General features: G+C 38.5%; 2 protein-coding genes across 3 annotated transcripts; both read left to right on the plus strand.

The window, feature by feature from the left end:
* Positions 1–641: 641 nt before the first annotated feature.
* On the plus strand, positions 642–8,903 carry LOC110043048 (uncharacterized). 2 transcript variants are annotated; one of them, XM_089272512.1, is made up of 2 exons: positions 642–724; positions 7,445–8,903. In XM_089272512.1, exon 2 carries the CDS (start codon positions 7,460–7,462, stop codon positions 8,594–8,596), a length of 1,137 nt encoding a protein of 378 aa, XP_089128638.1. In that variant the 5' UTR covers positions 642–724; positions 7,445–7,459; the 3' UTR covers positions 8,597–8,903. The 2 variants fall into 2 exon arrangements, with proteins under 2 accessions (XP_089128638.1, XP_020604110.1); XM_020748451.2 differs by lacking the exon at positions 642–724 and adding an exon at positions 5,524–5,668.
* Positions 8,904–17,562: 8,659 nt separating this feature from the next.
* LOC149104158 (uncharacterized) lies at positions 17,563–20,400 on the plus strand. The gene has a single exon (XM_089273453.1). It carries the CDS (start codon positions 17,563–17,565, stop codon positions 18,661–18,663), a length of 1,101 nt encoding a protein of 366 aa, XP_089129579.1. The 3' UTR covers positions 18,664–20,400.
* The last annotated feature ends 1,144 nt before the right edge of the window (positions 20,401–21,544 follow it).

The raw sequence follows: 21,544 nt of genomic DNA on the forward strand, positions 1-21,544 counted from the left end.
GAAAGAAAGAAAGAGGGTGTCTCCCAGGTTCCTGAGAAAGCACTGATAAAGGGTATTAGGGGCCACTTTAGGCTCTATTCCCCTTAAATACGGCGAGCGTAAAGGTCCAGCACTGACCACCGAATGAAAGCACTAATCGCAGAGTGAGGACCATCGAGTACGTTTCACATCGGTTGAATTGGTAGAAAAAACTGAGGTGCATGAGTATTGGAGGTTGCAGTTCATTGTTAAAGAAATGTGGGAGGTCAACAAGTGTCATATCAAGAAAAGTAGATTCACTTCCTTAGACAGCAAATATAATTTGCCATTAGGATATTTTTGTCTCAACTCGGAAATAACGGACAAAACACTCGAGCTCAGGTTTACAAGCTCTAGGATGTGCGTCATTTAAATTTCACGCGCCATTGTTTTAGATTGAAACAGTGCCTTAAGCGCGGAAGCACTTAACAGTAAACTCGGAAACAGTTATAACCATGCAACAAATATGATGGCACAATGTTTCAAATTAAACCAAGCGAGGTTTCTGGGTGCGGTCAAGGCCCTTATAGAGATGGTAACACCGTCATGGGCCTCGAACATTCGCTATTGATAATTAATAACAAGCAGTTTATATATATAAAGATTGTCAAAAAGCTGATCAAACGAAGATATAGCCGGGTGTTCGGAGCCATGGTTGGAGAGATCTACATCATATTTTAGCCTTAACTTACGCACGTGACCTCAGGTTGGTCAGAAGTTTCCTTTTTTCTATATAAATAATATCGATTTTAGTTAGTGTACTATCTTCGCTATAAATTGTAATTGTGTAGGCAAGCTGTTTTTAGAAATTTGTTCCTAAAACTAAACCGAGAGTCGTTTATTCTCTCATCCTACTTGCGGCGAATTCTTTGTACCTTTAGATGGAAAATAAGAGAGCAAAAACTTTAATCTAGAATTTTGGAGGACAACTATACAAGTAATAAAATAATGGCCGGTAAACAGTACAGTTTAAGAAAATGAAATCTGCAGTATACCAGTTTACTCTTAAGTGTGGTTTTGGAGGATGAGGATAAATTTAGAATAAGATACTTTTTTGAAAATAAAATCACCAAAAGCCGGCAATAAAATGCTTCAGTTTCCATTCAACATTTCTATAAAGTTAACATTAATTTGCCCGCACAATCTACTCATCCGCGTGACAAACTGACACTTGAAATTATTACCTGTTCACTTTGGAGGAAACAGTTCGTCATTTCACCAGATAACACTGAATCTAGTGCTGATGATTTTCGATTTAAAATAGTGATGTTTACATGGTGATGTTCTGTAAGGTTTCCGAAGACACGATTTCAGTGAAAATGTAACAACAACTTAGCCATCTCAGCAAGCTCAGAATATAAGCTTAAATTGAAGGATTTGTAATGCAGGAAGACTACCAAACTAAACTGTATTTGCTACACATGTGGCAGATTTATACACTGTAATCTCTAAATGATCTGAAATACTGTGATACTAGCCTTGGTGCATAGCTAACTGATGATAATGCTAAATGCATCTTCCAGAAAACATGTTATCTAATATGAAAGAGAGGTTTTATAAGGTTAATTAAGCAGCTGAACTTTGTCATAATCACGATTTTATTTGTGAGGGGAAGCCAGTGAAAGCCACTGAAGTGCGAAAGCGGTTTCCGTTGGGAATTCTATGCTGATCATGCTTGTTTCAGTGCAAGCAAAAATCAAGTGTTTTGGACTGCTTTTTAGCGGTGCCATCTTCAACGTTTTAAAACCATTTAGGCGAGAAACGGTATGGGCAAAATTGCGATGACTTTCACCGAAAGAGCGTAACTTTCGAAACTGGAATCGAGCAGCCACAATTGAAGAATGCCCAACTTGGCATATGCCGTGTACATAGGAATAATGAGAGGCTACTAAGAGGTTACAATAATATTGTAAGTGAGTAGATAGTGAGCATTACTGCATCATAGCGTATGGCATTCACACATTTCAATTCTACCGAATGGACCCTGGAGTTATTTGCGATTGCACGTCATTAACAATAACAAATTAAAAACAATAAATTTACTTTATAATAGTGGCTAGAAATGTGATTTTTTCGCAATTTGCACCTCAGAATAACAATACAAATACCATCAAACAGTAAATCTACTGAATGGATCGGAATACAAGTTATTCGCAAGGACTGCACCTCTAAACGAAGTAGACTGCTCCCTCGGCCGCAAGAATCTGACTTTCGGCGGAAGCGGTCCAGTGTTCGATCGACAAACTCAAGCTCTGAGCACATAACAACGGCTGGAGAAAAACTAATAAAGGAACATTGTCTTCACTGTAAAAGCCACTAAATCGTTCGTGACCCACCGACAAATAAAGCAGAATTTGGCATGACTACAGTTTGTGTCTACGAGCACTCAGTTATGATGACACCAATGGACACACGCGTGCTCAAAATCATCATGAAGAACAAATCAGGCTTATCAGGCAACACAGGTTTCTAATACTAATGTACTGCTCGGTTGCTCGCATTAACTATTTAATACAACGTTCTGAAATACCAGAATATGTTGAAAGTTTATCTTTGATAGAACCTCACTGATAGAGGTTCGAACATTGTCAAAATCAAAGCCTAATCGTGTTTAAATAAATGCTATTATTTATTATGATTATTATTATTATTATTATTATTATTATTATTATTACCAAGATCTACCAAACTTGATATAGAAAAATTATTTTACCTAAAATGGCTCGCTGAAATACCACTTGGTTTATTTCCCTAGGTATAGGATATGCTGAAGATATATATTTAGTACAACAATAATTGTAGAGGTTGGAAAAATCGATGACAGCCCTCTGAAATATCGGCTTTGTTTACCGCCCAAATTAAAGTACTGATACGTGTGATTGACTCAAGCACGACATAAAAAACATATTTTCATTACTGGAAACCAAGAGAAAATGATCTTGTGGAAACCTAAAGGGTGCACTGAAGCCTTAAAAGGGGTTTTAAGATGAGTTACGCCTAATCTCCACAAGGGGTAAGGTCAAGTTTAATAAGTCTGGAAGATTTGTTTTGATTTTGTTTTACTCTGTGGTCATGTCTCACAACGAAAAAACCGCAAATACTAATTAAGTAGTTCAGTAGGTACTCAGCATAGGCCAAATAACTTCAAGAGGGTTGTAAGTCTAGTGAAAATGAAAATCTAAATAACAATCATTGCCATCGCATAGCCTGAGAATAAACTTCATTTTAAGGGATAAAAGAAATCATAGCTGTGCGAGTTTCCGATGTTTTCTAACATCACTATTGTCAAAGGGCAAACGTGACTGTAAGAAGTAATATAAGTTGTAAGTGAGTGAACACAAACCACAACTGTCTCTGCATGATAAGTGAGGGTGGAATGAATAAAATTCAGACAACCAATTTTATTTATTCCACCCTCACCCAAGAACCCAAGAACTGATCATGACTGATCTAGATTGCAGGACTGAAGAAAGGATTCCGGAATGCTTCGATCGACAATTACTGGTATTTACATCGTACTTCTTTAGTTTCATTTCTTTTGGTGACAAATCAGAGGCAAACACTGTTCAAAACCTGGCTCAGGCTTTGCTGATACATCTTTATGCTAATCTGTTTGCAGTTCTACACGAACTTATTGGTCATGAAATTCCTTAATTGAATATAATCCTTAAAATGGCCACTTACAAAAACATGAAACGGAAACCCTAGCTCAGGAACCGACACGTGTTAAATGAGATTCCATCGGTGAGGTCTTGATGTACCTCACGCCAGACGAACCGTACTAGCATAGAATATGGACTGTCCCCTGTACTGTCTTATGATATGATTATCATCTGTGCTAAACTGGCATGTCCGCCTTAAATTTCTGGTGCGTTTTTAAAGAACTTTCTCAAATTTTAGCCTTGGGTCCCTTAATCCAAAAACCGAAAGAATTCCTGTAAATGCGGTTTTCAGGAACAAAGAAAAGGTTTTAGGATGGTCGTTTTTAATGAACGTATCGTGTAAACTTTGTTGAGTTTTCTAGAAAGGAAGTCGAGGACACTTAATTTGCAAATGCTATTTTGCCAAGCTGCAATGACCAATTTGGCTTTATACTCGTAAACAGGTGGAAAATTAGAAAAGTACAAAGCACATGTAGATACAGATAGAGATACAGCTATAATGTTAGAATTTACGATAAGATTCTCCTCTATTAAGCTGGAGAGCGGTGCACATCCTGTGGGAAAAATGCAGAAAGCAACTTCGACATGTTTAGTTAATTCATAGTTATGGTTAATTACGCCTGCAGGAGAATTCTTTGTTTCCAATATTTGCCTCATTAGCATATGCATTCAATTTCTGATCAAGGGACAAAAATATCAGTTCTGAATATTGAAATGGCATAGCACGGTTAACTTTGAGTCCAGTGTATTGAATACTTTTTTGTGCGACACGGGTTTAAAAGCTCAAACTTTTACAAAGAATGCATGAGCTCATTGGCGCTTTTGCCACCCAACAACACTTTTGCAGTTTTTTAAAATCCATTTCTCCATGAATATTACACCTAAAGAGCCAAAGATTTCACCATTTGCTAAGTTTCATAAGTTCTTCAAATGTTTCGAGTCAATTTTTATCTATCATAAGGCCATCGTGTGCTAGTGAGGAAAAATATAAACAAAGACGTCAGCGAAGATTGCTCAGTCTATGCCCCCTTTTCTATTATTTCAGTCTATTGTAGTGCTCATTAGCTTTTACTAGTTATTTATATTCAAATTTGCTCCTCCTTTAACATTTGCATTAAAGAAGGCAGAAGTTTCTGTCGGAGCATGTCCGTCATTGAAAATCGTCGTTTTCTTCAGGCAAGTTATTTGAAATAGGACTCACACGCTGAAACAAGCACATTTTGCACCACATTCAAAATCGAATAGGTTAATCTATTATAGACACCTTCTGTGTAATGATTTGTAATCATGGTAACCAAAGAATCGAAAACGCAAAGGAAATGTCAAGAAGATAAGTCGAGCCAGCGAGTACAACGTATTTAAATGTTAGAATTGTGTCAAAAATTAAGACGGATTGTAAAAGAGAAAATGATCTTGTGGAAACCTAAAGGGTGCACTGAAGCCGTAAAAGGGGTTTTAAGATGAGTTACGCCTGATCTTCACAAGGGATAAGGTCAAGTCAGGTCAAGTTTAATAAGTCTGGAAGATTTGTTTTGATTTTGTTTTACTCTGTGGTCATGTCTCACAACGAAAAAACCGCAAATACTAATTAAGTAGTTCAGTAGGTACTCAGCATAGGCCAAATAACTTCAAGAGGGTTGTAAGTCTAGTGAAAATGAAAATCTAAATAACAATCATTGCCATCGCATAGCCTGAGAATAAACTTCATTTTAATGGATAAAAGAAATCATAGCTGTGCGAGTTTCCGATGTTTTCTAACATCACTATTGTCAAAGGGCAAACGTGACTGTAAGAAGTAATATAAGTTGTAAGTGAGTGAACACAAACGACAACTGTCTCTGCATGATAAGTGAGGGTGGAATGAATAAAATTCAGACAACCAATTTTATTTATTCCACCCTCACCCAAGAACCCAAGAACTGATCATGACTGATCTAGATTGCAGGACTGAAGAAAGGATTCCGGAATGCTTCGATCGACAATTACTGGTATTTACATCGTACTTCTTTAGTTTCATTTCTTTTGGTGACAAATCAGAGGCAAACACTATTCAAAACCTGGCTCAGGCTTTGCTGATACATCTTTATGCTAATCTGTTTGCAGTTCTACACGAACTTATTGGTCATGAAATTCCTTAATTGAATATAATCCTTAAAATGGCCACTTACAAAAACATGAAACGGAAACCCTAGCTCAGGAACCGACACGTGTTAAATGAGATTCCATCGGTGAGGTCTTGATGTACCTCACGCCAGACGAACCGTACTAGCATAGAATATGGACTGTCCCCTGTATTGTCTTATGATATGATTATCATCTGTGCTAAACTGGCATGTCCGCCTTAAATTTCTGGTGCGTTTTTAAAGAACTTTCTCAAATTTTAGCCTTGGGTCCCTTAATCCAAAAACCGAAAGAATTCCTGTAAATGCGGTTTTCAGGAACAAAGAAAAGGTTTTAGGATGGTCGTTTTTAATGAACGTATCGTGTAAACTTTGTTGAGTTTTCTAGAAAGGAAGTCGAGGACACTTAAGTGCAAATGCTATTTTGCCAAGCTGCAATGACCAATTTGGCTTTATACTCGTAAACAGGTGGAAAATTAGAAAAGTACAAAGCACATGTAGATACAGATAGAGATACAGCTATAATGTTAGAATTTACGATAAGATTCTCCTCTATTAAGCTGGAGAGCGGTGCACATCCTGTGGGAAAAATGCAGAAAGCAACTTCGACATGTTTAGTTAATTCATAGTTATGGTTAATTACGCCTGCAGGAGAATTCTTTGTTTCCAATATTTGCCTCATTAGCATATGCAATTCAATTTCTGATCAAGGGACAAAAATATCAGTTCTGAATGTTGAAATGGCATAGCACGGTTAACTTTGAGTCCAATGTATTGAATACTTTTTTGTACGACACGGGTTTAAAAACTCAAACTTTTACAAAGAATACATGAGCTCATTGGCGCTTTTGCCACCCAAAACTTTTGCAGTTTTTTAAAATCCATTTCTCCATGAATATTACACCCAAAGAGCCAAAGATTTCACCATTTTCTAAGTTTCACAAGTTCTTCAAATGTTTCGAGTCAATTTTTATTATCATGAGGCCGTCGTGTGCTAGTGAGGAAAAATGTAAACAAAGACGTCAGCGAAGATTGCTCAGTCTATGCCCCCTTTTCTATTATTTCAGTCTATTGTAGTGCTCATTAGCTTTTACTAGTTATTTATATTCAAATTTGCTCCTCCTTTAACATTTGCATTAAAGAAGGCAGAAGTTTCCGTCGGAGAATGTCCATCATCGTTTTCTTCAGGCACGTTATTTGAGATAGGACTCACACGCTGAAACAAGCACATTTTGAACCACATGCAAAATTGAATAGGCTAATCTATTATAGACACTTTCTGTGTAATGATTTGTAATCATGGTAACTAATGCAAAGAAAACTCAAGAGAAATATCAAGAAGATAAGTCGAGCCAGCGAGTACAACGTATTTAATTGTTAGAATTGTGTCTGAAATTAAGACAGATTTTAAAAGATAATTTGGACGACTGGAAATCAAGCTACCTGGGTTGCATGAATCCTCGATTTCGTAATTGGCACCCCTATGCAAATATGCTAAACATAGTCTGACTTTGCACTTACAAATTACCTAGCAAAGAGTTAACCAATGGTGTGGAAATACCATTGAACGGCTATTGTACCTCTATCTGAAGGTATTACTGAATGAGAGAGTTAAATTAAAACTTGTTTTTGTTTTTGTATTAGAAAAAGGAGATTGAGATGAAGGCAAAACCGCAACAATCGCAACAAAGCCAGACCAACATATTCCGCAATCCTGTTTGGAATAGTGCACTCGGAACTTGTACCAATCAAGTTGATCAAGGGGGCTCCCGACGGGATATCGAGAGGGCAACGAATTCTTTAGGGACCTGCAGCCCTTCCAGACTGCAACACCGTTGTGTTGAAGGTTACACTAACGATGTCAAAAGCATTATACCTCCAAGGCCGATACGTGTGTGTTCTGCAGTGGACAATGGAATGTCATCAGATTTTAATTCAATGGAAATGTGTTTTGATGGCTCTTGGCGATCGCCGGCTTCCTCTGGTTTGTCAAGCGTGTCAGACGTAATTGAAAGAAAGCTATCTTCCGAAAGCATTGACTCAGAGATTCTACCCTCGAGCTTGGATGCTGCACCAAGTCTTGATGATGTCTTTGATGTTCTTGATGAAATGGATCCCTTTGAGCCAGATCTTACCATAAATGCACATGCTCCCTTGTCAGCGCCATCAACTCCATTCATGCCCCAGCTTTACTGGTCTGATAGCCTATATCAGCCACCTAGTGGCTTAAATGCGTGCAATTCATTTCAGCCCTTTCACTTTGGCCTCGTAAAAAGTCTTCAAAACCCTTCACGAGGTTTGATCACAGCTATGAGAAGGCTTTGTGAGTTACTTTCAAAACCAAGATCGGATCATTTGGAATCTGTCTTTGTTCGTCTTCTTAACAGCACCTTAAACGATATGGAAGATGCCGCACAACCTCAATCCAAACGTCCGAGGCGGAACTACGAGAGGCTGCCTGTCTCTAAGAGGAAACGACCAAACAAGTCTTCAGGCGATGCTGAAAGCGGATACGAATCAGCTAGCATCAGGCAGAGTCGTGCCCGCACTTCAAAGTCTCACTCTCTGCCAGTTATTTCCTCTAGGGTAGACAGGCGTACAGAAACTGTGGATTTAACTGGCTCTGAAGAGTGTGAAGAACAGAAGCAACATGATAGTAAAGCAACTCAAAAGGAACCATTTGTTGCTCTAGAGGATACCATGTCAGCCTTCATAGAAAGTTTCTTTTCTAAGTCCTTGTCCAAAACTGTAAACTATCAAGAGACATCGGATAAATTGGAAGACTTTGTAAACTGAATTAATTAATAAGATTTTCTATTTGAACATTCATTGACATTTATTGAGTCAGCAGAAACTATACACAGTTATCACGTTAACTTTGACATAAGAAATATAGAGTAGTGCTCTCTTGTTCCTCGAGTTTTTTCTATTCATGCGCTCTACAGCTTCAATAATTGTCAATATTTGTTAGTATGTTACCGATTGATAGTTCTTTGAATTGGCGGCACACCGCTACATCGCCTGTCACTCATTTCATGCACTAGAGATGTAAAAATCGAAAGGTTATTTTGCCTGCCAGATGAGCTGTTTATAACAAATCCAAGTTGAAGGTCTCGTACTTTGTTATTCATAAAAGAAGATAAAGGGTAACTTAGTTAATCCTCTTCATAGGCCTTATTACCGAAGTAATCCCGGTGCCCAGGTACCCAAGGAACTCAGCACTCCAGTGGATAATGTTACCACGAGCGTTGCGTGGGTGTATTCTTGGAGGATGACAATCTAGGGTAGTCTGCGTGTGAAAAATCCTCGTCACAGGATCGTGAGCGCGAGCTAAACCCACCTGGGATTTTCAAAACCGAGAGGGATTTCCCTAGGGTAAATGGGAAATAGACGGATTCGGCTAACGTGTTTACAGCCTTGTCACCACACAATTCATACCACTCGATGATTCATTTGAGAGGTTACAGTTGTGCAATTTGCTAAACTCACCTGATTACATGGGAGTATGTACAAACAGATTAATTGTAACCTCCCAAATGAATCATCACATGATCTGAATTGAGTGACAACAAGGATGTAAACACACTAGCCGAATCCGTTAATAGGCCCTTTACAGGATCTGGTCACATAGTACAAAATCACACGTGCTGAGACGCAAGTCGCACAGTGGGACTTCCAAAACAAAGCAACTCGTACCAGTCCACCTTGAGCTGCCTTTGTTTAGGAAGTCCCACTGTGCAGCTTGTGTCCCATCATGTGTTATTTTGTACCATGTGACCGGATCCTGCGAAGGGTCTATTCTCTTGCCCTTACTCCTCTCTTGTTATTCAGCATTCTCATACATACTCGAGGATGGTATATCATGAGCTGGTAAAATACCCTGACAAGTAGTACACCAAGGAAAAAGTTCACACAACTGAACAATAAATAAAAGATTACTATATAAATAACAACCCAATATAGCGCTCTGATTAATTCTATGACTCTAGTACACTGGAGCTACTGCAAATTTGCATCTTACATATGCACCACGTTGTGCATGGAATTTTGGAAATGAAAAAACGCAATAAAATTGTGTTATGAGAAAAACAATCTTTTCTTGAAGAAGTCAGAAAAGGACACCATAAAGTGATGAGAAAAACGGTGAGAAAAAATTAGCCGATAGTGTGTTAAGTGATGTAATTAAGTCTGTGGACAAACAAGCATTAAATTTTTTAACACTAGATCAATCAACAATAGCAACAGATGATCCTATGGTGACCCTCTTACCATTCCCCCTTTCTTACAACTGCTCCCTCCATTCCCCCCTCTGCCACCTCTGCTTACCCTGCCATGTTTATCCAGATGCCAAGAAGACACATTCGACTTGCTACAGCGGGCGTGTTAACCCAGGTGCGTTGGCAACGATGTATCAGCTGTTTCGCCTCTCTCTAAAAGAACTGGAGATAAATACTGGAACTGTCATAATATTCCAGTGATATATTTCTGTCAACCCTTCCCTCCCCTCTTTCATGCAGACATGTCTCCCACATTGGGTCTGAAAAAGAGGAGCTGCTATTGTGAGTTGTCAGTTAAAAGTTTGTCTATTTGTCTATTTATCTGTGGTTCTTGTTTTGATGAGTTGGTCAGGAATCGTGAAGTTCGCGTGGATTAAATCCAAGTCAAGTGGATACCGCAAAGCCGGGGTATATTGCATGTACTACTAACCGATTTAAGAGGGCGTCGTATGGCATCGAAATTAACAATCAGGGCAAGCCAAACGTGTGTTGTGATGGCTGTAAACCGGAGCGGCTGAATTTGTTTTGGTGTTGACAACTTTAAATTGTTAACTGACTTTGCTTTTCCAATTTCTAAACATCACCTTCTGCTAGCTAACAATTTATCGATATCCACCAAAGCGAGACACTTAATTTTAATGGCTCGTAGGTGTTTCCTGTTGACAATATTGTGCATGAATCTTATTGTTCGTTAGCCAGGCCTTTGTACATTGAGGAATATTAACTGATTGTTCTACCAAGGAGAAAAACAGTGGAAATCTAGATTGTTTGGCATGTTTGCACCTGTTCCACTCCTGCCGCCTTACTCCCTTAAAACACGTTAGTAAACGCTTAGTGAATGCTTGCAGAGGTCGCCTAGTGTTGTTTTCTGTTCCCATCAAGCTAGTAAATATACAAAGTGCTAGCCTGTAACAAAGCTCTCCAGCCCGGCACCTATGGAGCGTCTTCGCTCTCACCAATTATTTTTTACATGATTTATTTCTTTTATTCAAACGGTTCATTTAATTTTGAGATAGGAATTGCCATCAATCATAATGTCGCATACAATGCGGGCACTACGTGTTTACAAACACGCCCCAGAACTCCTTTATTTTTTATCTATTTTTATCATTATTATTATTATTATTATTATTATTATTATAACTCCATTCATTATTATGTTCCAAATATATTTTTCATATTACAAAGTCATTATTATGTCACAAGATATCTTTCTTTAAAGGTATTTAAAGATATTAGATAAAGCAAGAAATAGAGAAGGACAAACTATAATGAGACCAATTAAGGCCCTTTAAAATACTGTATATTACCATTTTTTTAAACACAAACACACTCGCAAGCATGTGTTGACACACCATGACTGCAATCAACTAAATTTAATACTGAGCAAAAAAATATTCATAAAGCGCCTTTTTAACGAGAGGTTTAGATGAAATACTAAGAACAGAAAGACGGAGGTCATTCCAATAGTATTTACCAATAACGGTGGGGCAAAACTTCCTTGTATTTATTCTAAAGTGAGGAACAAGAGTGAGAAATCCTTTAGAAAGGAAACAGCTCCTTTCTTATCAATTCTCACTCTTGCAGTAACCGACAATCAACTTGAGAACTGTGCAAGACATCAACCTGAACGCACAAGTCTACCACCACCGAAAGAAATCAGAAACCGTTTCTTCACGTCGGTTGACTTGGTAGATAACACTGAGGTGCATGGAACGCTGAGGTGAAACACAGAGGTGTTTCATTGCATGAAATTCCGGTGAGCTGCGGTGTTTCACTGCATTAAAACACAGAGGTGCACGAAAACACAGAGGTGCATTGGAGCTTGAAGTTCATTGTCAAAGAAATGTGGGAGGTCAACAAGTATCATTTCAAGAAAAGTAGATTCAATTTCTTTAGACAGTTAATGTAATTTGTCATTGGGATATTTTTGTAAATAACGGACAAAACTCTCAAGCTTAATAGGTTTACAAGCAGAGTGGTTAACTTTCACGGGATATGCGTCATTGAATATCACGCATATCACTGCACAAGCAACAATCTATTATTGTGAAAGTGAAGTATGATCATCGCAGTAAATTTTCCAATTTAAGCAACTGGAAAGAAGAAGCCTGAAAAAAAATCAGGACTTCAACGGGATTCGAACCCGTGACCTCCGCGATACCGGTGCGATGCTCTACCAACTGAGCTATGAAGCCACACATTGGGAGCGAGGTCAATTAATTGAGTTCATATCTTCCCGTGAGTGAAATGATGTGAAGTATATATGAAATAATTCATATGAATTATTTCATATATACTTCACATCATTTCACTCACGGGAAGATATGAACTCAATTAAGTGACCTCGCTCCCAATGTGTGGCTTCATAGCTCAGTTGGTAGAGCATCGCACCGGTATCGCGGAGGTCACGGGTTCGAATCCCGTTGAAGCCCTGATTTTTTTTTTTTTTTTTTTCAGGCTTCTTCTTTCCAGTTGCTTAAATTGGAAAATTTACTGCGATGATCATACTTCACTTTCATCTACTACCGCAGTTCAAATATGAATTATTTCATATATACTTCAAATCTATTATTGTCATAATTTTAACTTCTGCCTTGACCATTGTTTTAAATCAGAACAGTGCCCTGGGCCCGGAAACCCTTAACAGTAAACACAAAAACAATTACAATCATGCCACAAACATCACAATGTTTGAAATAAACCAATGCGAGGTTTGTGGGTGTGGTCAGGGCCCTTTATAGAGATGGTAACACCGTCTGGGGTCTCGAGCATTCGCTATTGATAATGAATAACGAGCGGTTGATGTATAAAGATTGCCAAAAAATTTTTCATCTGAAGATTTAGTCGGGCCGTTCAAAGCTCAGTCGGGGAGATCTGCATAATTTTTTGGCCTTACCTATAACACGCGACCTCAGGTTGGTCAGAAATTTTACTGTTCTATATAAATAATATCGAATTTAGTGTACTATCTACGCTATAAATTATAATTGTTTATGTGGGTTGTTTTTAGGACTATGTTCCTAAAACTAACTGAGTGTTCTTTATTCGCTCATCCTATTTGGGACGAATACTTTGTACCTTGAAATGAAAATAAGAGAGCAAAAATTTTAATCCGAAATTTTTGGAAGACAACAATTTGCCCGCACAATCGTGACAAATTGCCGCTTGACATTATTATCTGTTCACTTTGAAAGAAAACGGTTCGTCATTTCACCCGAAAACACTGAATTTAGAGCTGATGAATTTCGATTTAAAATAGTAATGTTTACATGGTGATGTTCTGTTAGGCTTTCCAAGACAGGATTTCCGTGAAAATGTGACGACAACTTATTAATTAGCCATCTTGCATTAAGTTCGTCCCCCTCATCCCCCTATTAACTCAGAGAAACTCAACACCTGGTTTTCAAAGGGCTTATAAGCTTAGACTGAAGGATTTGTAATTCTGGATGACTATTTGAACAGTGACAGATTGACTATTTGCTACAGTGGTAGATTTCAACGAATCGATTTATACACCAGTCAATCTCTAAATGATCTAAAATACTGTTATACTAGCGTCGGTGCATGGGTAACTTATGGTAGTGTCAAATGCATCTTCCAGAAAACATGTTATCTAATTGGAAAGAGTGGTTTTATAAAGTTAGCGAAGCAGCTGATGATTGTCACAATCACGATTCATATTTGTGAAAGGAAACCACTGAAGTGCGAAGGCGGTTTCTGCTGGGGATTGTTGGGAATTCTATGCCGGTGTGGGTTTCAGTTGAGTGCACAGCGCTTTTAGCGGCGCTAACTTGAACTGTTTAAAACCATTTCGGCGAGAAACAGTACGCGCAAAATTGCGATGACTTTTAAGCAAAACAGCATAACTTTTGAAACTGTAGAAGAGATGCCAGGCGCCTTTTTCTGGGAACCATTTACATAAAGAGGAGAGCCATTTACATTAAGTCGGCAGCTAAACACGATGACGTCACAAAGCATGATAAGTTGGCGCGCGCGGTAATAAAATTAATTAATTATTGGCTCTCGTCAATCTATTGTATTTCGGGAAAAAAGGCCGATATTCAACTGTGGCTAATGAATCTAATGCGCGGGAAACTTCTTAATTTATGCCGAACATGTCTCGGCAAGTAAGTAGACTTCGATACCAACTAGATAAAGACTGTTCGAAACGCTAAAATTTATCGATATTTTCAACCAGAAAAGACAGCCAAAAAACGCCATAAACGCCACTTTTTAGTTCTGTGTTTTCTTCGAGAGCTCTCGTGTTGATCGCGGGCTACGTGACAGATTAGGAAGCTATTGTGTTTTCAACATAAAAGCGCGCTTCCATAATAATTTAATAATAATTTATTCATTTAGCCAAGTGTAGCCAAGTCATTCATTGCAATTCACTTGCTAGGAAAAAAATTGTTTTGGTTTATGCGAAACGTTATTAATCGTGAAAATGGCTTTAATGAATGTGAACGATCTAAAAACTTCTTTGAACGCTTGTCGAGCTTTTCGAGAATGTTGATCGAAATGAAACCATACACCGTGTCGAAAAATGAGCGCGTATTTTATAATCTTAACTTTCTATTTGTATTTTTTCTACAAAATTAGAAGTATTTAAACTGTTTTTAATGAGCTCTGTAGTTTACATCATAGCTCTCATCTAAGGTTCTCACCAGTTCTGCTATCTTCCCCCTACCGAGCTATTGTGCAATAGCCTTAGGTCAGTGTCCAATGCAACGCAATCGTTTTACCATATGGGAAATCATTCGACAAAGCTCCCAGTGACTTCCATCATGCGCTCACGTGATTTCAGCGTGCTATACCCCTCCCAATTCCTTCAATCCCCAGTTAGTAAAATCCCATTGTTTTCTGACCCTGTCTAAGTTGTGAGCTAGTATTCAAGCTAGGCCGTTCTCTGTTTTCATGTTTTCTGTTTTAAAAATAATTTGTCATTATAATTTAATCTTCAATCTCTTTTCTGCAGTGCTAAGCGTTTACCACCAACAGTTAGTTTTTTCGCCCTTAGACCCGTACTATCGAGGCCCACGGGCCGGGGATACTGAAATTTTTGAAATTTTTCCGGCAAAGCGCTGATGATTCAGACAAAAGTACACTGGAGAAAACATTCTAAAGGTAGTCAAGGCCAGGCTTGTTGGCTACTTTCTCTAACGTTTGCCTTGTCTAAACGGAGTTAAGGTCGAATGATCTAAGGATCCAGGAATTCTGTTCAGTGAAAAAGCCATATATCGTTCAAATGTGTATCGTGGAAATCCACGAGACGGATATAATTAATTCCATCAACGAAACAATGACGAGAGAATCAAAGCAAACGAAGACCAAAACTTTTGTTTTTGTCGTGGCTCTGAAAAGAGCCATTTGGAATGGCTCCACAAAGAGCCGTTTTAAAATTTTCTTGAACTTCTCGCACGAGGAAGAATTAACTGTTTCTTTTATAAGTTTCTAATTTTACTAAGCTGTCGATCGAGGTCAAAGAGTATGCGATGTTACAAAATAACTACAGTGGAATCCCGATTCCTCTAGCCCTCATATGTTTTCGAACCTCCCGATAACTCGAACCAAAAATCGTTTCTCTCTCCTCAGTCGAGCACTGTAGTTATTATATCAGTATATTAATATAATAATTAATTATATTATATTAATATTCAATTAGCAAAATTTATTTCATTTTGCTTTGATCTAAGCAATATTCTACTTTCAAATCAAACCAATGTAACTTGATTGCTATATCATAACATTATTATATGATCACGATAATTGTTACTGTTTTGGTTTTAGTTTACAAAAGCTTTTAAACACTGTATGTATTTATGGTCATGCAAATGAAGCTAGTTGTTGTTGTTGTAACTTTACCTCAGACTTCGCGAACTATCCGATTTTTCGAACCAATTTTCGTTTCCCTTGAAGGTTCCAAAAAACGGATTCCACTGTAATTTTGGAATAATAATAGCTTCATTAGACGTGAGAATTGTGAACGTTTTTGTTTTTACTGCGATTTGAGTGCGTTTGCACAACACATGCTTTCGGGTATTGTATAATTTATTTCGAGCAATAAGGTCACCGCCCCCCACCCCCAGGTCCGAAAATGCCCGTTCGCCTATATCCACTATACGAAACAAAAGTACCCGTAGCGAACTATATTTTATCATTCATTTTAATAACAGAGCTTCTTCGAGGGAGAAAAGGAATAGAGTTTTAAAACGAATTTAGGCAAGTTTCGAGGACGACAAAGCTCATTAAATATGCTCGATCCAAATGAGACTGTTTCACAACGCTTGCCACTTCGCTCGCGGAGTTGTTTTCCCCGGTCGACAATATTTTGGCCCATCTCAATTTTCTTTGCCTTACTTTTGGTTCTGGAAACAAAACAGTGTTGATGCGGAACAAACACGATCGAATTCGGGAAATGTTATTTTCTTCAGTGCCAACCGCACAACGAAAACGTCCGCCATCGCTGCCCTGTTCCCGAAGACTGAATCAAGTGTCCAGGCATTTCTTGAAGAAACGAAAGCCATCGACAGAAGCTAGGGTAGAGTTGCTTTGTAGGTTTTGAACACAATGACTTGCTATCTAAAGTTGTAGAGTCACGACAATAATCTCATCAGCCCACCATTGTTTACATATTGCCGTGAAAAATTTAGCGAAAAGAGTTCATGTTATAGCTGTATTGAAAAAATGACAAAATATAGTTCTTTGGTTAGCATATTAATAACAATAGGTGACGTCACGGATATCTTTGCTATAGTTCGCTTGAGGTATTTTTGTTTCGTATAGTACTGGTCTAAGAGCGAAAACCCGAACTGTTGATGGTTAACGCTTAGTACTGCAGAAAGGAGATTGAAGGCTAAATTATAATGACAAAACAGAAAACATAGTTTTGTGCAAAATATACAAATAGAAAATTAAGGTTATAAAATACGCGCTCATCTTTCGTCACGGTGTATGGTTTTATTTCGATCAACATTCTAGACAAGTTCAACAAGCGTTCAAAGCAGTTTGTAGATCGTTCACATTCGTAAAAGCCATTTTCACGATTAATAACTTTTCGAATAAACCAAAACAATTTTTTTTTCTAGCAAGTGAATTGCAATGAATGACTTGGCTAGATGGAACACAATAGAACACAACAGCTTCCTAATCTGTCAAGTAGATCGCGATCAACACGAGAGCTCCCGAAGAAAACACAGGACTAAAAAGTGGCGTTCATGGCATTTTTGGCTGTCTTAAATTAACATGACTCGAAAGTTGATGATTTAGTGTAGGTTTAAAACTTTCTTTGTAATATTTTACATTGTCGAGTTTCCGTTTGTTCTTATAGTCAATTAGCATTTTGCGTACACTATATATTTAACATTGTACTTTGTAATTTAAACTTAAGATAACAGAAGATTCTGTTGAAACATGTTTTTTAAAAACGTTGTGTTGTTCCTAAAAGCCTTGTTTTGCTTTTATATTAGAAAAAAAGGGACTGAGATGAAGGTAAAACCGCAACAACCACAACAAAACCAGAACAACATAATCCCCAGTCCTGCTTGGAATAGTGCACTCGACTCTGCTACCAATCAACCTGATCATGGGGGAAACCGGCGGGATATCGAGAGGGGAACGAACTCTTCAGAGACCTGCAGCCTTCCCAGAAACCAATACCGTCGTGTTGAAGATTACACTGAGGAGGACCAAAGCTTTACACTTGCAAGGCCGATATGTGTGCAGATTCCAGAGGACAATGGAACGTCTTCAGATTTTAACTCTATGGAAATGTGTTTTGACGATCCTTGGCGATCGCCGGCGTCCTCTGATTTGTCAAGCGTGTCAGACGTAAATGAAAGAAAGCTATCTTCCGAAAGCATTGACTCAGAGATTCTACCCTCGAGCTTGGATGCTGCACCAAGTCTTGATGATGTCTTTGATGTCCTTGATGAAATGGATCCCTTTGAGCCAGATCTTACCACGAATGCGCATGCTCCCTTACCAGCGCCATCAACTCCATTCATGCCCCAGCTTTACTGGTCTAATAGCCTATATCAGCCACCTATTGGCTTAAATGCGTGCAATTCATTTCAGCCCTTTCACTTTGGCCTCGTAAAAAGTCTTCAAAACCCCTCACGAGGTTTGATCACAGCTATGAGAAGGCTTTGTGAGTTACTTTCAAAACCAAGATCGGATCATTTGGAATCCGTCTTTGTTCGTCTTCTTAACAACACCTTAAACGATATGGAAGATGCCGCACAACCTCAATCCAAACGTCCGAGGCGGAACTACGAGAGGCTGCCTGTCTCTAAGAGGAAACGACCAAACAAGTCTACAGGCGATGTTGAAAGCAGACATGTATCGGCTAACATCAGGCAAAGTCGTGCCCGCACTTCAAAGTCTCACTCTCTGCCAGTTACTTCCTCTAAGGTAGAGAGCTGTGCCGAAACTGTGGATTTAACTGATTGTGATGACTGTGAAGAGCAGCAGCAACATGGTAGTAAAGGAACTCAAAAGGAATCATTTATTGCTCTAGAGGATACCATGTCAGCCTTCATAGAAAGTTTCTTTTATAAGTCCTTGTCCAACTCTGTAAACTATTAAGAGACCTCGGATAATTTGGACGGCTTTATAAATTGAATTCGTAAGATCTTCTATTTCGATATTCTCGTGTTCCTCTTTATAGGCCTTATTCCCAAGGTAATCCAGGTACCCAGGTACCCAAGGAATACAGTACTCCGGCACATAATGCTACCACGCGTGTTGCGTGGGTGTTTTCTTGGAGGATAAAAATACGCGTTAAGCCGCTAGCAGCCTCTTCCAGGCGTTCAGTTAGGTGGGGTGCGGCGCAAAAGAAACAGCGCTTCTCCCCTAGTTCTTTTGCTCGCCGATTTTCGCGCTGCGTGCAACAACAACAACAGCAACAACAATACTTTATTTAACCACGCGACACCTAGGAGCGCAATCGCTCGTTAAAACGTGTGCGTGAACTCAAAATTGTATAAAAGAAGAAAAGGAAGAAATAGGATTATGTAATCTATGTAAATATGTAATCCAGCTAACTGGACGTCTGTAAGAGGCTAAGCCGCTATGTTAGTCCACGAGTGAAAAATCTTCGTGATGGGATCTTGAATGAAAACCCACCTGGGATTTTGAAACCGTCGGCGGGAGTGATTTAAAAATAAAGCGAGAGGGATTACCTTGGGGATAAGCTAGACCTCTATACGATCATATATTAGGCACGCAACGCTTTCGAGTGGTATACCCTGGAATATCCCACTACTCACTTTAATTTTCTCAGAGAAAATAAAAGTGAAAAAAGTGGGATATTCCACGGGTATCTCATGAGAGAGTGTTGCGTAACTATTTTATACCATGCCATAGAAAATACAGTGGCCAACACAATCAATGCGACATCCATGCGGCGCATGATTGACCGTCGAATATACAACAGCTTTTATGCATTCTGATTGGCTGTATTTTCTATGGCATGGCATAAATATAAGTTGGGAATACCTCTTTTACCCTTTGTCCTCTCTTATTATTCAGCATTCTCATACATACTCGAAGATGATATATCATGTTTTCATCACTGATTATCGAGTAATAACTACTCAAATTTGTATTTCAGCTCAGCTGATAAGATATACTGGGGTAATGTACCAAGGAACAATTAAAGACAACTGAACAATATATAAAATATTTCATTATATGGTTCTGTGTCACAAGGACTGGGACCTACCGAATTCACGAATTTGATTGGCTGAAATCGATATTGAAAGCAGTCTAGATTTTCCCATCTAGACCGACATCTAGACCGGTAATGTTTTGCCGTAAAAAAGTTGCAGACTAAAATGCAAAGTCATCGACTGTTTTCATCTAACAATAGTTATTTATGGAAGTGCAAAAAAGCCTGATGAGAAAAAAAAAAAGGTTAAGAGGACGAGCAAACTTTAGCAGAATTAAATTCAGCTCATCGCTGTTTGGAAGCAAAATGACATTTAGTACAAACCAGTTACATTAAACGAACTAAATTATTCTTCTTTGCGCCATATAATAAACATCTTATTAACCGAGCTTAGTCGGTCTGCGTGAGGTCTGTACACACGACCGTGGTCAAGATTCTCCCATACAGACCTCCTGCTCGGTTAATAAGAGCTAAATATTAAATAACAACCCGATATAACGACCTTAATAGTTCTAATGACTAATGACTATAGTTCACTAGGCATATCCCAAAGCACCTTGCTGTAGATAAAATTTGGGAAATACTAAAATGTATTTTGAGATAAATAATCTACTCTTGAAGAAGGAATAAAAGGACACTATATATATATCCTATTATTGTGTAATCTATGGTAGGTAATAGTTTCAGGACTCTTATTGATAGCAGAATTGCTTTGTAAGCTCCCTGAAGGGATTACCCCTACCTCAAGATTTTCTACTTTTAAATAAAGGTGACTATCTATCTTTAACCTTAGATCAGTCGACAGTAGCACCAGATGATCCTATGGTGACCCACTTCCCATTTCTCTTTTCTTACAACTACCACCCCTCCCCCACGCCCCCTTTTGCCACCTCTGCCTGAGTTACCCTGCCGCGTTTATCCGGATGCCAGGAAGACATATCAGACATGCTACAACTGTCTGTTATTATTTGGAATAGGCAAATGTGATAATTAACCCAGCTGTGTCAGCAACGATGTGTCAAAGGTTACGCTTCGGGGGCTAAAAGACCTGAAGATAAATACTGGAACTGTCAAGAATATTCCATAATATACTTCTGTCAACCCTTCCCTCCCTCCCCTCCTTCATGCAGACACCTCACGCACATGACTGAAAAAATTGCTTGACGGAAGCAATCGCAGTATAATAATCGTTGAGTATCGGTACTCCTCAAGCGGAATGCTAGTCCGCTATCGTAGGTTAATTCCAACATATTGTTGGGTTAAGATGATTCCACTTAAAAAGGAGTATTAAAAAAATTCTCAGACTTCACCCAGTTGGTAATCATGTCATGTTTATCAGAAAAATACAATAAAAAATAGGGGTCACCGTGCTCGTTTTTGCACAACGCGTATGGCCTTTGTAGCAACTTTGCGACCGACGAGGTTGTCATCACTTAATAGTTAGGAGAAAGGGGCACTAGAAATTCTAAGATAAGCTCTCATTGGATTAATTTATTAAAGAAGTTAAACAAAATAGACCCGAACTTACATTTTAAAGCATGTTAGTCAAACGGGAGTTACGATTATACTACAAACTTTTGAATTCTCTTCGTGCGCACATACCCAGCACTACCTAAAGACGTGCTCTTTACAGCATTAAAATCAAAATATTTTTAAAGGAATTTTAAACTTTTCTTCAAATTGAGATATATTGCAAATAACCTTGTGTAATTTAAATTCTTACATTTATTTATTTCGCTGTCGAGCATAGCTTGAGAAATCTCTTACGTTTTGTATGCACACGCGCACATGTGCGCG

The sequence above is a fragment of the Orbicella faveolata genome, unplaced genomic scaffold (assembly GCF_042242905.1).
Source record: "Orbicella faveolata isolate gen_17 unplaced genomic scaffold, um_ofav_v1 contig_35, whole genome shotgun sequence".
Lineage (NCBI taxonomy): Eukaryota > Metazoa > Cnidaria > Anthozoa > Scleractinia > Merulinidae > Orbicella > Orbicella faveolata.

What these genes read in the sequence shown, in the direction of transcription:
- LOC110043048 (XM_020748451.2), top strand. Translation starts at nt 5,606, where the DNA reads ATGACTGATCTAGATTGCAGGACTGAAGAAAGGATTCCGGAATGCTTC. An exon ending in GCTTCGATCGACAATTACTG is followed by an intron (nt 5,669 to 7,444) that starts GTATTTACATCG and finishes TTTTTGTATTAG; the next exon opens with AAAAAGGAGATTGAGATGAA.
- LOC149104158 (XM_089273453.1), top strand. Translation starts at nt 17,563, where the DNA reads ATGAAGGTAAAACCGCAACAACCACAACAAAACCAGAACAACATAATC.